At 43.8% G+C, this 13787-nt stretch overlaps 1 protein-coding gene across 1 annotated transcript in view; it reads left to right on the top strand.

Moving 5' to 3' along the window:
* The window catches only part of LOC115124803 (transcription initiation factor TFIID subunit 4-like), a 46061-nt gene extending 40182 nt beyond the window's left edge, over positions 1–5879 (top strand). The window contains exons 10-12 of the mRNA XM_065015599.1: positions 650–780; positions 1881–2006; positions 5102–5879. Coding sequence (XP_064871671.1) covers positions 650–780; positions 1881–2006; positions 5102–5266 — 422 coding nt within the window. The 3' untranslated portion in view covers positions 5267–5879. The remainder of the gene's footprint in view (positions 1–649; positions 781–1880; positions 2007–5101) is intronic.
* Positions 5880–13787: the final 7908 nt, after the last annotated feature.

Here is a 13787-nt window from a genome sequence, read left to right as displayed (position 1 = left end):
GAGAAAATGTTTTTGAATTTTCACACTAATTATCAGGCTTATACGGATCTCGATCCTTTCAAGATGTTAGACTGGGAAAAGGTGTGTGTACAGTACAGCTGATTTAAATAATTGGTGTGGTTTACTTAAAAGTGTACCAGAGAGAACATTCTGTTAATGGAATATTAAAAAGGAAGAAAAACAGATCCTAACCTGCTAAACTCTGTCCTCTGAATTATGACTTCACAAACTGTTTACTGCCAGAAAACTAGTTGAAATGATCCTTTAAAGTTAAGGTTGGCCAATGTTGTTTACAGCTACACACATGAAAGACTGCAGAGTAAGCTTGGCAATTCATACTTGGATACTATTCTCAACATGGCACTAGAACTGTGAAACATCTAGACAGAGCTTTATCATTATGAAACAAATACCCTTTTCACACTATGGTCCTGACCTAACCCAAACTGTGCTGGCACAGATGTTTTGCTTTGTCCTTTTTAGCATGGTTCCAACAACTATGATGGATGTGGAACCAGGCCAGCTCATTACAGCTTGGTTTGGTTCGGCTCAGCTTGGTTCAGTAGTATGAAAAGTCTTTTCTGACTGGGATTTGGGGAGATCAGCGTGTATTAATGTTGGAGTCCTTCTGTCTGTGTGTGACCCGAAGCTAAGAAGTTTGGTGTGTCAGAGGTTCCTATGGAGGCTGTGAACTTCATCTCCCACGCTACCCAGTCCCGACTCCGCACTGTGCTGGAGAAGGTCTCCTCCATCGCACAGCACAGGATGGACGGTGGTAAAGTAAGTAGTCGTGCCAGAGACAGACATACCTATGAGGAGGTGGGCGCTTTTTACACTTAAGTGATAAACACCATAGCACAGTTATCACAGAAACCTATTCTTCCAAACTTTGAAAAATACCTGATAGATCTTTTGCAGGCCTCTGTCTGGCACACCAGCATGGGGTGACATTAACTTTTGGCCTTGAATATAGCAATGTAACCACATTTAATTGGTTTACAATAAAGTAAATTCAACTCTGCTCCTTGTAAAAGAAAGAAAGCAAAAAGCATAGCAACTTTGAAAAGCTGTTTTCCTGTTTGTATGTGAGGCAGAGGAGAGGGGTGGTGGGCTACAGCTGTCCCTGTCTTGTTTAGTCTTTTTTGCGGTTTGTAAATGAGGCGTGTTAGAAGCGTGAAGTCTCCTCGTCTCTGTGAAGCCACTCTGTTGACATCAGCGAAAAAACCAACCGGGCGGGCGGCCTGAAAGAGAGAGCACGGCTCGACTGAGTTACGGAGGAGGGGAGGAGTGCAGGCTCAGCTCTGAACAAAGACCCGGGCGGGCGGCCTGAAAGAGAGAGCACGGCTCGACTGAGTTACGGAGGAGGGGAGGAGTGCAGGCTCAGCTCTGAACAAAGGAAGGAGGAAGGATGAGAGAGAAGTGCGCGTGGTGACAAACCCTCAGATGTCACTCCACTCTGTGCTCTGCTCTGCCACCCAGCTCCTCACATCGCCACAGAGAGGGAGGGAGATAGAGTGAGAGAAACTGATAAAGGGTTTTGGGGGAGAACAGAGAGACAGAGACACACACAGGGAATAAACAATTGTCATATTAACTTTTTGATGACCCACAAACTTTGTTTTTCTTCTGAAACTTGTCTCATCTTCCCATCTCCCAAGTGCAGAACAACATATTTAACACAACGAGAAGCAGTGATACCTGTAAACAAAGAAAAGTTGTGATTAGTTATCCAAACTGGTGGTTGAGAGAGACGAGGTGTCTAAAGTTATAGTAATATGTTTATCCAAACTTGTGGTTAAAATGAGATCTTCTTAGTATCTTAAGTTATTTTTCCTCCACTCACTCTCTTTTTCTTTCTTTCCCTCTCTGTCTCTCTGCAGGATGAGGAGTGGTTTGAGCAGTCGGCAGACGTGCGGTCGCAGCTAAAGTTCTTTGAGCAGCTGGAGAGGATAGAGAAGCAGAGGAAGGATGAACAGGAGAGAGAGATCCTACTCAAAGCAGCTAAAGTAAGTCCTAGTCGCCTTCTTGTTATAAAGGCATATATCCCTTTTAGTTACAACCACACAGTCAATGAAGTGTTTTCACATTCAAACCTGATCTTTAGCTCAATTTAGTAGCTCTGTTGCTATTGTGTGTGTTACTTGTGTGTGAGGTGGTGTGTGAGGTGGTGTGTGAGGTAGTGTGTAAGGTGGTGTGTAAGGTGGTGTGTAAGGTGGTGTGTAAGGTGGTGTGTAAGGTAGTGTGTAAGGTAGTGTGTAAGGTAGTGTGTAAGGTAGTGTGTAAGGTGGTGTGTAAGGTGTAAGGTGGTGTGTAAGGTGGTGTGTAAGGTGGTGTGTAAGGTGGTGTGTAAGGTGGTGTGTAAGGTGGTGTGTAAGGTGGTGTGTAAGGTGGTGTGTAAGGTGGAGTGTAAGGTGGAGTGTAAGGTAGTGTGTAAGGTCTAGGGCAGTGTGGTGTCTTCGCTGTTCCTGCCCAGGCCGTAGCTAACAGATGAAACTGAGTGTGTCTTCCGTAGTGTGACCTCAGTGTGTTCTCCCGCCCCCTCGCTCTAGGGCTCCTTTGTCCTCTCATTGTCCCCAACACAACAAGCAGAGGAACCACTGTGGAACTCTATACATTCCTCTGATCTGATCCTCCTCACATACCCGCTGACACGCCCAGAGCTAAAAGCGTGTCATGTCAGCCATCTCAGAACCAGCTTCAACAGTAGTGGGCAGGAGAGCCTCAGAGAGCCTTACAGAGTCTCAGAACAGATGAATTGCATCTAGGCAGTCTCTGCACACTCATGTGTGTCCATCCAGTCACACTCAGGCTGTTGATACTGGTGTAAACACTTCTTCCACACACTTAACTTCTATAAGATTGTGAAATGACTTGAGTAAGTTCTTCTACATACTTCATACAATCTATCAAATAAGACAGGTACATAATTCATTAGACATACAGTATGATGCGAAGGTCCAATACTGTCACCACCAACAGAATGTGTTTTGAAGGGAAATGCCCCACGGTGAGACATTAGAGAGAAGCTTGCTTCATTTAATACATTTTCAACAGAGACAATGTCCCACAGCTGATTGCATTATCACTTCCCTGTGTTAACAGCATTGTTATGGTCTGGCCCTGCCTGCCATGCAGGACATTAGAAACATTCAGACTGATGAACAATGACCCGCCTTGCCGCTGTTATAGTTGGTAATTAGGAAACTACTGCCTTGACAGCAAAGCTGTTAATTAAGCACCAAGCTTTATTTTGTTATTTAAAAAAGATGCAATCTCAGGGCCTAACTGTAAGTGTCTTTAGAAGGAGTATATGACAGTAAGTTTTACTAAACATCAGTTTATCACACCTGAAAAAATCTTTAGTATGAAGTGTATAACTAATATGCAATATGTGTTGTCTGGGCTCATTATTAAAACATAGGATGGTTTTGAGGCACATTAATTCATTTGACTTGTCCATTTCCACTATACACCTCCTACAGTCTAACTGGTGTATTCAAACAGTAATGAGGGTGTATCCAGCATCCAGCCACTGTACTGTTATGCACCCTTTGTGTCCTGTTCCCTTTAGAGAGAGAGATCAGGACAGCTGAGCTGACAGAGGAGATATAAAGCATGTCAGTACCACCATGGCCCTTTATAAACAGTCCGTCGTTGTCCCTGTTTTCTCCTCGCTGATGGCCAGGCTCCACGCTGGGGCTCCCTTATAATTTGACCTCTCAAATAAGAATCTACTAAAATAATCCCCTCCTCCGCTCCCACTCCTCTGTCCATTTAAAATATGACTCAGGTCTTCAGGGATGCTCCCGCCGACTGGAGGGCAAATGCAGTCGTTTTAGTTGAGATACCGACCAGCACGTGAACCGCCTGATATATTTAAAGCCAATTAGCAAGGAGCAGGGCAAGACGACTGCATCTGTTCATGAGGTAGTGAGGGAAGGAGGGATGGAGGGAGGGAGGGAGCCAGGGCACGGGTAGCTAGACTCTTGCTTTCCAGCACCACTGAAGGCAAATAGCATTTGATTGCTTATAGTAGAAAAAAGAAACATCAAGAGGAGCATCACGTTCAGCGATATTAATGAGGTAGTCTTTAACACCACTGGGATGACCATGCTCTTAGAGAGGTTAGGCAATGTTAATGACACATTGGACCATTACTAGTCATATCCCTAACCTTCATTCAAGCTAAATGAATTTATGCTAGTTAAACAGGAAGTAGATTTTATTTTATTTTTATTATTCCCATTGCTATGGCAGGGGGCAGCACTGTTAGCTGCCTGTATTACCATAGCATAGACGAAGACCTACAGGTCGAAACGTTGTACAATAAAACTACGGGAGCATTCAACAGTGTATCTATCTTTCTTTCATAGACTCATAGGAAAAGTACACTGCGTCGCTGATAGCTACAGTAGGCTAGTACTGTGTTAGTGTGGTGATCTGGCAGGGTGCCACTAACAGTGAGCTTTTAGAAGAGTCCCTGTATGGTTAATTGGAAGCCCTGTGGTTAACAGCTCACACAGACAGGTACAAGCTGCACAGGCAGCTCAGCTCTCACTGACTAATTACAGTGGCGCTCTGCATACACACACACACACACGCACACACCACACGCACACACACGCACACACACACACACACACACACACACACACACACACACACACACACACACACACACACACACACACACACACACACACACCACACACACACACACACACCACACACACACACACACACACCACACACACAGCAATGGCACCGGAACAAAAGAGGGACAGACAGAGTGCCTGTGACTTTCTGAGTTTGAGCACATTCTCCCAGCCCTGTGTGCTCTGCTGGCTCGCGCAGAATTTTTAATAACCTCCTTTGATTAGAATTTCCCTCCAGCAGCTTATTTACGGTGGGATTTGGCGCAGGTTTAAAGGGCACTGGCCTTGGGCGCTCAATTGCACTTCTATGAATCCAAATACGATGTCCTTGACACCTTGTATCCTGTTCCCATTTTGTACTATTTTTGTGCTGGCTGCAACAGATGAGGGGGTCCTTAAACCAGCTGTTAACCTGTGTGTCCCCCCCCCCCTCCTTAACTCTGCAGAGTCGCTCCAGGCAAGAGGACCCAGAGCAGGCTCGGCTGAAACAAAAAGCTAAGGAGGTAAGCGCTGTGCTGGAGATCATTACCCTTGACATTTTCCCAAGACTTCAACATATAAATTTTTCATGCCTCGCTACATATGTAATGCCATTTAAAGGTCTGACTTAAAAAGTTGTAGGAATTATTTGTGCTGATTGATGTCCGCCTCGTTTGGAAAAGTGGTTTCTATAGAACAGAGACACCACACCAAAGAGATCCTCCTCCTCTTTTCTCTCTCTTTTTCTCTCTCTCCCTCTCTCTTTTCTGGCTCCCGATAACATTTTGGAGACTGCTGTTCATTGTGCATGGCTCTTTCAAAGAGATAGATTGGGGAGCCTATCAGTGTTGTGAGTACCGGTTTAATATTCACCATAGCACTTTCTGTAAAGCCATTTGCATTGTAAAGGCTGATAGAAATATGTTTACTGTCACAGTTATATATGCATTTTAGTTGAAAACAATGAAATGGCTTTGGCACTGTAGGTGCACAAATGGGAAATATCAGAAATAAAGTATGAAGCGACTGTGCTTATTTGTTAAATTGAGTTGTTTTAGTCCCCCAATTTCTAAACAAATAGACATTTATATATGGAGATCATGTGGATCCCAAAAAGTAGACCACTCTTCTTCTTTGCGGTTTGTTAATTTAGTGAAATAGTTTTGATACGCTGAAAGTTGGTATGTGTTTATGTTAATCGACACCTGATGTATGTTGAAACCGAAAGAGCAAAACATAATGAGCTATTATTGAAAGAAATAGTAAGAGCATAAACACTGTATACCTTCAGTGTCTTCAGAAAGTATTCATACAGGCAAGTCAGTTAAGAACAAATTCTTATTTTCGATGACGGCCTAGGAAAAGTGGGTTAACTGCCTGTTCAGGGGCACAACGACAGATTTGTATCTTGTCAGCTCGGGGATTTGAACTTGCAACCTTCCGGTTACTAGTCCAACGCTCTAACCACTAGGCTACCCTGCCGCCCCCTAGACCTATTCCACATTTTGTTGTTACAGCCTGAATTCAAAATTGATTAAATATTTTTTTTCTCTTATCCATCTACACACAATACCCCATAATGTTTTTAGAATTGTTTGAAAATTAAATACAGAAATATGTAATTTAGATAAGTATTCACACCCATGGGTCAATACTTTGTAGAAGCACCTTTGGCAGTGGTTACAGCTGTGAGTCTTTCTGGGTAAGTCTCTAAGAGCTTTCCACACCTGGATTGTGCAACATTTCCCCGTTATTCTTTTCAACATTTTTCAAGCTCTATCAAATTGGTTATTGGTCATTGCTAGAGAACCATTTTCAGGTCTTGCCATAGATTTTCAAGTAGATTTAAGTCAAAACTTTATCTCGGCCACTCATTCACTGTCTTCTTGGTAAGCAACTCCAGTGTATATTTGGCCTTGTGTTTTACGTTATTGTCCTGCTGAAAGGTGAATTCCTCTCCCAGTGTCTGGTGGAAAGCAGACTGAACCAGGTTTCCTCTAGAATTTTGCCTGTGCTTAACTCCATTTAATTTATTTTTATTTTGAAAAACTCACCAGTCTTTAACGATTACAAGCATACCCATAAAATGATGCCGCCACCATTATGCTTTTTTGCAGTGTTACTTTAGTGCCTTGTTGCAAACAGGATGCATGTTTTGGAATATTTTTATTCTGTACAGGCTTCCTTCATTTCACTCTGTCCATTAGGTTTGTATTGTGGAGTAACTACAATGTTGTTGTTCCATCTTCAGTTTTCTCCTACCACAGCCATTCAACTCTGTAACTGTTTTAAAGTCACCATTGGCCTCATAGTGAAATCCCTGATCGGTTTCCTTCCTCTCATTGGTCTTTGTGGTTGAATCTGTGTTTGAAATGCAACGCTTTACTGAGGGATCTTACAGGTAATTGTAAGTATGGTTTACAGAGATGAGGTAATCATTCCAAAATCATGTTATCAGCACATAACGAAGGGGTCGAATACTTATTGACTCAAGACATTTCAGCTTTTCATTCTAAAAACATAATTACAATTTTACATTATGGGTTATTGTGTGTAGGCCAGTGACCAAATACATCTCATTTTAATACATTTTACATTTGGACTATAACAGAACAGAATATGGAAAAGGTTAAGGAGTGTGAATACTTTCTGAAGGCACTGTAGACCATAGTAGAGCTCTAGCAACATAGAGCTGCTTAGCCACATTCAAATTCTATGTCCATACTAGTGTACCACTTAGTATGAAGCAATGTATTGGACATGCATTCCAAGTGGTATGCTATGGACATTAGAATGGGGATCTTCTCTCCTTTCCACTCTGCTCTATGTAAAGAGATCTTACACTACCACCACACCAGTGTGTGGTGAAGGGATGCCTTTCATTGGCTCTGTTCATTCGTTGAGAACTTTTAGACTAGATCTCAGCCTCCCCATAAGCCCTAGCTGCATATGCAAATGAGGCAGTGTAATAGGCTGTGCTGCGATAGGTTCGCCCCGGGGCGGTGTGATCAAAGTGGATCTCCTCCCCGTTAAGTGGCATGCCGCTCATCATCTGGATGGGGCCAGATTATCTCCTGAGAAAGGAACGCGGCACGCGCACATTCTCATTTTCATTTTAGAAATTCAGAAGGAGCAGAGAGAGGGGTGTGTGGGGGGGTGAAATTGTTACTTTATGTACTGTTAAGTGCGACAGTCAGGGGGAGGTTTTTTTCAACGTTTTTTCGTCCCCCCTTCTTTCTTTTTTTGCTTAATGGCCGTCGTTTCTCAGTCCCGTGCCTTTCTGGTTTTCATCACCTGACTGGCTCAAGGGGACAGAGGTAGCTGTTTGTGTCACCATGGTTACCACAGAGGGAGTCTGTCGGTGGCGGCTCCTCATTCAGCACATCTGCCCAAATTTAATCAGGATAATGAGGCTGAGCTGCTCTTCCAGGTGACTGATGGACGGGTGGACAATCCTGCCACCCCTCCAAAAATAATTTTCTATGACAGTGTTATATACTTGTTACAATAAATGTGTGTTTGAAATTGAGTTGGTGCTGATTTGTTGTAAAGGCAGGTGTGGTATATGGGGAGGGAACAGGGAGGTGTTGGGGAACTTTATTGGGGTGCTTACAGGTGAATTACACCCAGTCAGAGTGGGATGATAGAGACACACTACTCTGGTAGTGTGATGGCAGCCTTGGCCCCATGTGGCCTCTATCAGACCTCTCCAGTTTCCACCTCAACCTAATCCATCCCCCTTCCCCGTCAGCCTTCAGTACCGCCCAGGCAGATAGCAAAAGGCATAAGGCCAAACGTGTGTAGCGCCCCTGTTTCCTCCATTCAGAAACATTCGCCCCAAAAGGTCAGATGGGCTATTTTAGAAATGCCCCCAGTGAAAATCAATGGCCAAAACGAGTATTCCTCATTTTGTTGTTGTTTGGTCTGGTCTGTGTGCTCTGTCTGAAATCCCACTGAGGCAGGAGGCGAGGCAGGGCCTAATCATCAGGTCCTCTCAGCACTGAGAGAGGGGTCGGGGGAGAGTGGACCAGGCCTACATACATCACAGTGTCAGACACACAGACACACTGAGGCCATAGATTCATCATCAGAACTCCATCTGGAGGCAGGGAGAGGAGAGAGGAAGACTCTCTGGTTTAAACTCATCATCCCCAGGACCTCACATCCCACTGGGCACATCACGTCATTTCAACGTGGATAACTTGGTAATATTTGGTTGAGACGTTGATGAATGAGATTACAACCTATATTCACCCAGTCAAAAAGACAGCCAAAAGTTAGTTACATTTCCAATGTGTTATCACTATGCTTTCAACCATCTAAAAGCACAACCAAATAAGATCACAACCAAATTCCAATGGAAAAACAATGTCTTATTTTTAGTTGTCACCCAAATGTACAGTATATCACTGTGCTTTCAACCATTTAAAAGCACAGCTAAGTTGAAAAGGGAATACAATGTCATATTGTCACGCTCGTTGTAACGAGGAGACCAAGGCGCAGCGTGATGAGAACATTCCTCTTTATTAAAGGAAGAACACAAAGAACACTTAAACAAACCAAAACAACAAAACAAACGTGAAGCTATATAACACGAGTGCTGAAACAGGCAACTATACATAGACAATAACCCACAAAATTCCCAGGGAATATGGCTACCTAAATATGGTTCCCAGTCAGAGACAACGATGAACAGCTGCCTCTGATTGAGAACCAATCCAGGCAACCATAGACATATAAACACCTAGACTAGAAAAACCCTAGACATACAAAAAACCCTAGACAATACAAAAAACTAACCAAATAAAGAAAGAAAACAATGATAACTAAGGTCAGGGCGTGACAGAACCCCCCAAAGGTGCGGACTCCCGGCCTCAAACCTAAACCTATATGGGAGGGTCTGGGTGGGCATCTAACCTTGGTGGCGGCTTTGGTTCTGGACGCCGCCCCCCTTCTTTATACTGAGGGCTGGGGACCCTCGATGGAAACCCCGGACTGTGGCCCGTCGTGGGAGGTTCCGGACTATGGCCCGTCGTGGGAGGTTCCGGTCTGTGGCCCGTCGTGGGAGGTTCCGGTCTGTGGCCCGTCGTTGGAGGTTCCGGACTGGGTACTGTCGCCGGACGCTCTGGACTGGGTACTGTCGCCGGACGCTCTGGACTGGGTACTGTCGCCGGACGCTGTCGCCGGACGCTCTGGACTGGGTACTGTCGCCGGACGCTGTCGCCGGACGCTCTGGACTGGGTACTGTCGCCGGACGCTCTGGACTGGGTACTGTCGCCGTACGCTCTGGACTGGCGAGGCGCACTGTAGGTCTGGTGCGTGGTGCCGGCACTGGTGGTACCGTGCTGGGGACATGCACCTCATGGCGAGTGCGTGGAGGAGGAACAGTGCGTACTGGACATACCAAGGCGCACTATAGGCCTGGTGCGTGGTGCCGGCACTGGTGGTACCGGGCTGGGTACACGCACCTCAGGGCGAGTGCGAGGAGCAGGAACAGGGAGTACTGGACCCTGGAAGCGCACTGGAGGCCTGGTGCGTCGTGCCGGAACTGGTGGTACCGGGCTGGGGACACGCACCTCAGGGCGAGTGCGGGGAGCAGGCACAGGACGCACTGGACTGAGTACTGGAGTTCTGGAGTGTAGAGCTGACACAACCCATCCTGGCTGGATGTTTATTTTCGCCCTGCAAATGTTTATTTTCGCCCTACCTAAATATGGTTCCCAATCAGAGACAACGATGAACAGCTGCCTCTGATTGAGAACCAATCCAGGCAACCATAGATCACCAATTTATTTTAAGAATGTGAAATATAAGAATAATAGTAGAGGGGATGATTTATTTCAGCTTTTATTTCTTTCATCACATTCCCAGCATTGCCTTTAAATTGTTTAACTTGGGTCAAACGTTTCGGGGAGCGTTCCACAATGAATTTTGGCCCATTCCTCCTGACAGAGCTGGTGTAACTGAGTCAGGTTTGTAGGCCTCCTTGCTCGAACACGCTTTTTCAGTTCTGCCCACAAATGTTCTATGGGATTTAGGTAAGAGCTTTGTGATGGCCACTCCAATACCTTGACTTTGTTGTCCTTAAGCCATTTTTCTAGGAAGAGTTGCAAAGAAAAAGCCATATCTCAGGCCAATAAAAATAAAAGATTAAGATGGGCAAAATAACACAGACACTGGACAGAGGAACTCTGTCTAGAAGGCCAGCATCCCGGATTCACCTCTTCACTGTTGACGTTGAGACTGGTGTTTTGCAGGTACTATTTAATGAAGCTGACAGTGAGGCTTCTGTTTCTCAAACTAGACACTCTAATGTACTTGTCCTCTTGCTCAGTTATGCACCGGAGCCTCACACTCCTCTTTCTATTCTGGGCCAGTTTGCGCTGTTCTGTGAAGGGAGTAGTACACAGCATTGTACAAGATCCTCAGTTTCTTGGCAATTCCTCACATGGATTAGCCTTCATTTCTCAGAACAAGAGTAGACTGACGAGTTTCATAAGAAAGTGTTATGTTTCTGGCCATTTTGAGCCTGTAATCGAACCCACAAATGCTGATGCTCCAGATACTCAACTAGTCTAAAGATGGCCAGTTTTATTGCTTCATTAATCAGGACGACAGTTTTCAGCTGTGCTAACATAATTTTAAAATGATCCACTTGGATTAGCTACATTCACACAATGTGTCATTGGAACACAGGAGTGATGGTTGCTAATAATGGGCCTCTGTACTCCTATGTAGATATTCCATTAAAAAAAATCTGTCGTTTCCAGCTTCAGTAGTCATTTACAACATTAACAATGTCTACACTGTGTTTCTGATCAATTTGATGTTATTTTAATGCAATCTTTTAATTTTCTTTCAAAAACAAAGACATTTCTAAGTGACCCCAAACTTTTGAACGGTAGTTTATCTACCGCTTGGATAGTTCCATCTGAACCACAAGCTTAATCCCATTCTTTAAATTGTATTTTTGGTTGAGTTGGAGACGTGATATCAACATACTGTATCATTTGTTAACCTTTCTAGGGTAGGGGAGACGCTCACGTCCCACCAGGCCAACATCCGGTGAAACTGCAGAGAGCTAACATTTTAAATACACCATTTGTTGTATTAAACATTCTTGTAAATACATGTATCTTACATCATTTAAAAGATGAACGTCTTTATTAATCCAGCCGCTGTGTCAGATTTTTTTTTAAACTGCAAAAGCAAACATGCAATTTTCTGAGGACGGCGCCCCACACACACACAAGTATTACTAGCATTTTCCAACCAAGCATTAGCGTCACGAAAGTCAGAAATAACAATAAAATAAATTGCTTACCATTGAAGATCTTCCTCTGGTGGCAATGCCAAGTGTCCTAACTACACAGTGAATGTTGGTTTTGTTTGATAAAATCAATTTTTATAGCCTAACACGAAACATTGTGTCGTGATTTCCGTCTCATTCAACTTTGGACGAAGCGTTCGTGGTAATTACACACACTAAACAAACGTTTATCCGGTCATGGTTGGTTTCATCAATCCTCTGGTTGTTACTAACACAACCATACATGATGGTTCTTTTACCGGGACGTATTGACCGAAACAAACAGATTTGAAGACACCAATCAATGACCTCATTGCGCACCAATGGTAGGACCGGTCTATCGTTGATTGACTGTATTTTGGCCCAATGAGCACTGATCATCTTGAAATCTAGCTTGGAAGATAGCCAATGAGCTGAGGTAAACGGCAATATGTAATGGTTATACGTTTGAAGACCAGCCTTTGTCGTTAACTCTGGCGTAAAAGAGGTTCATTTGCCATTGCAAATCCTACTTGACAGAGCCACGAGTGTTACGCATAGCAGTACATATTCAACAGCATTTTCAACAAGTTTATATATTTAAATTATGGCGAATAAATCAGGAAAAGCTAAAACAAAGTCTAGGTATACAGATTTAACCCAAATTATAGAGGAAATTGATCGAGACAGCGAGACAGAGTTTCTTCAGGAAGATGAATCTTTCAGGGAAGCTAGTTTTGCTAGTTTTGCTAGTTTTGACTCCCAGGCGGAAGTAATGTTTCTGCACGGCGAGGATGCCATGCTGAATTGGTAAATTCTAATGCTAAGGTCATTGTTTGAAATTTCTTATTTTATTTGCAATATATAAAAAATATAATCTGTAATGAAATGTGTAAAGTACACATTGGCAATACTGTGTGTGTGTGATATATTTTTAAAATACATTTTACATAAACTTGGAATGGAACAGCACTACACCATAGTGATTATGTTACCTGTACTCTATATATATAGTGGGGCAAAAAAAGTATTTAGTCAGCCACCCATTGTGCAAGTTCTCCACTTAAAAAGATGAGAGAGGCCTGTAGTTTTCATCATAGTTACACTTCAACTATGACAGACAAAATGAGAAAAAAAATCCAGAAAATTACATTGTAGGATTTTTTTTAATGAATTTATTTGCTACTTTTCAATGGTCATTTACATGGGGCTGGTGAAGTTGAAAACTCTAAGGGACTACTGGAAAACGTCAGCTCTCTATCAACTGCCTTTCCCTATGACTGCCATGTCTTGTAAAAGGTTTCTGAATATCTCACGGGCGCTTCACATCAAGGTTTGAGAGGCACACCAAGGTTTGATAGGCTCCGTAAAATAAAACCTCTCTACCCCAGCATCGTTGATGCCTGCAAGACTTATTTTCAGCCCGCCCAGAACCTGTCCACCGATGAGAGGATGGTAGCCTCAAAGGCCAGAATCAGCCTCAAACGATTAATGCGTAACAAACAAACCAAATGGGGTTACAAGCTGTTTGTTTTGGCTGATTCTGTGTGTGCCTACACTTAAAACATTTTTGTTTATGAGGGGAAAAACAGTTTTGCTACCGGTAATGGACTGAGTTATGATTCCGTTATGGAGTTATTGGATTTTCAACTGCTGGGGACGGGCTACTGTTTGTGGACAACTTCAACACAAGCCCTACCCTGTTTACAGAGCTGAGGAAGCGAGAGGTGTGGGATTGTGGCACCATTCGTACCAACAGGGTGGGATTTCCAAAGACCATGGTGAACGACATGCCTAAGCGGGCTGATCGGGGTACCATACGATGGATCCGTGACGATGGCCTGCTGTTTGTGAAGTGGATGGAT

Source organism: Oncorhynchus nerka, unplaced genomic scaffold (assembly GCF_034236695.1).
Source record: "Oncorhynchus nerka isolate Pitt River unplaced genomic scaffold, Oner_Uvic_2.0 unplaced_scaffold_93___fragment_2___debris, whole genome shotgun sequence".
Lineage (NCBI taxonomy): Eukaryota > Metazoa > Chordata > Actinopteri > Salmoniformes > Salmonidae > Oncorhynchus > Oncorhynchus nerka.
Note: the sequence above shows the minus strand (reverse complement) of the source record. Positions and strands in the feature narration are given on the sequence as shown.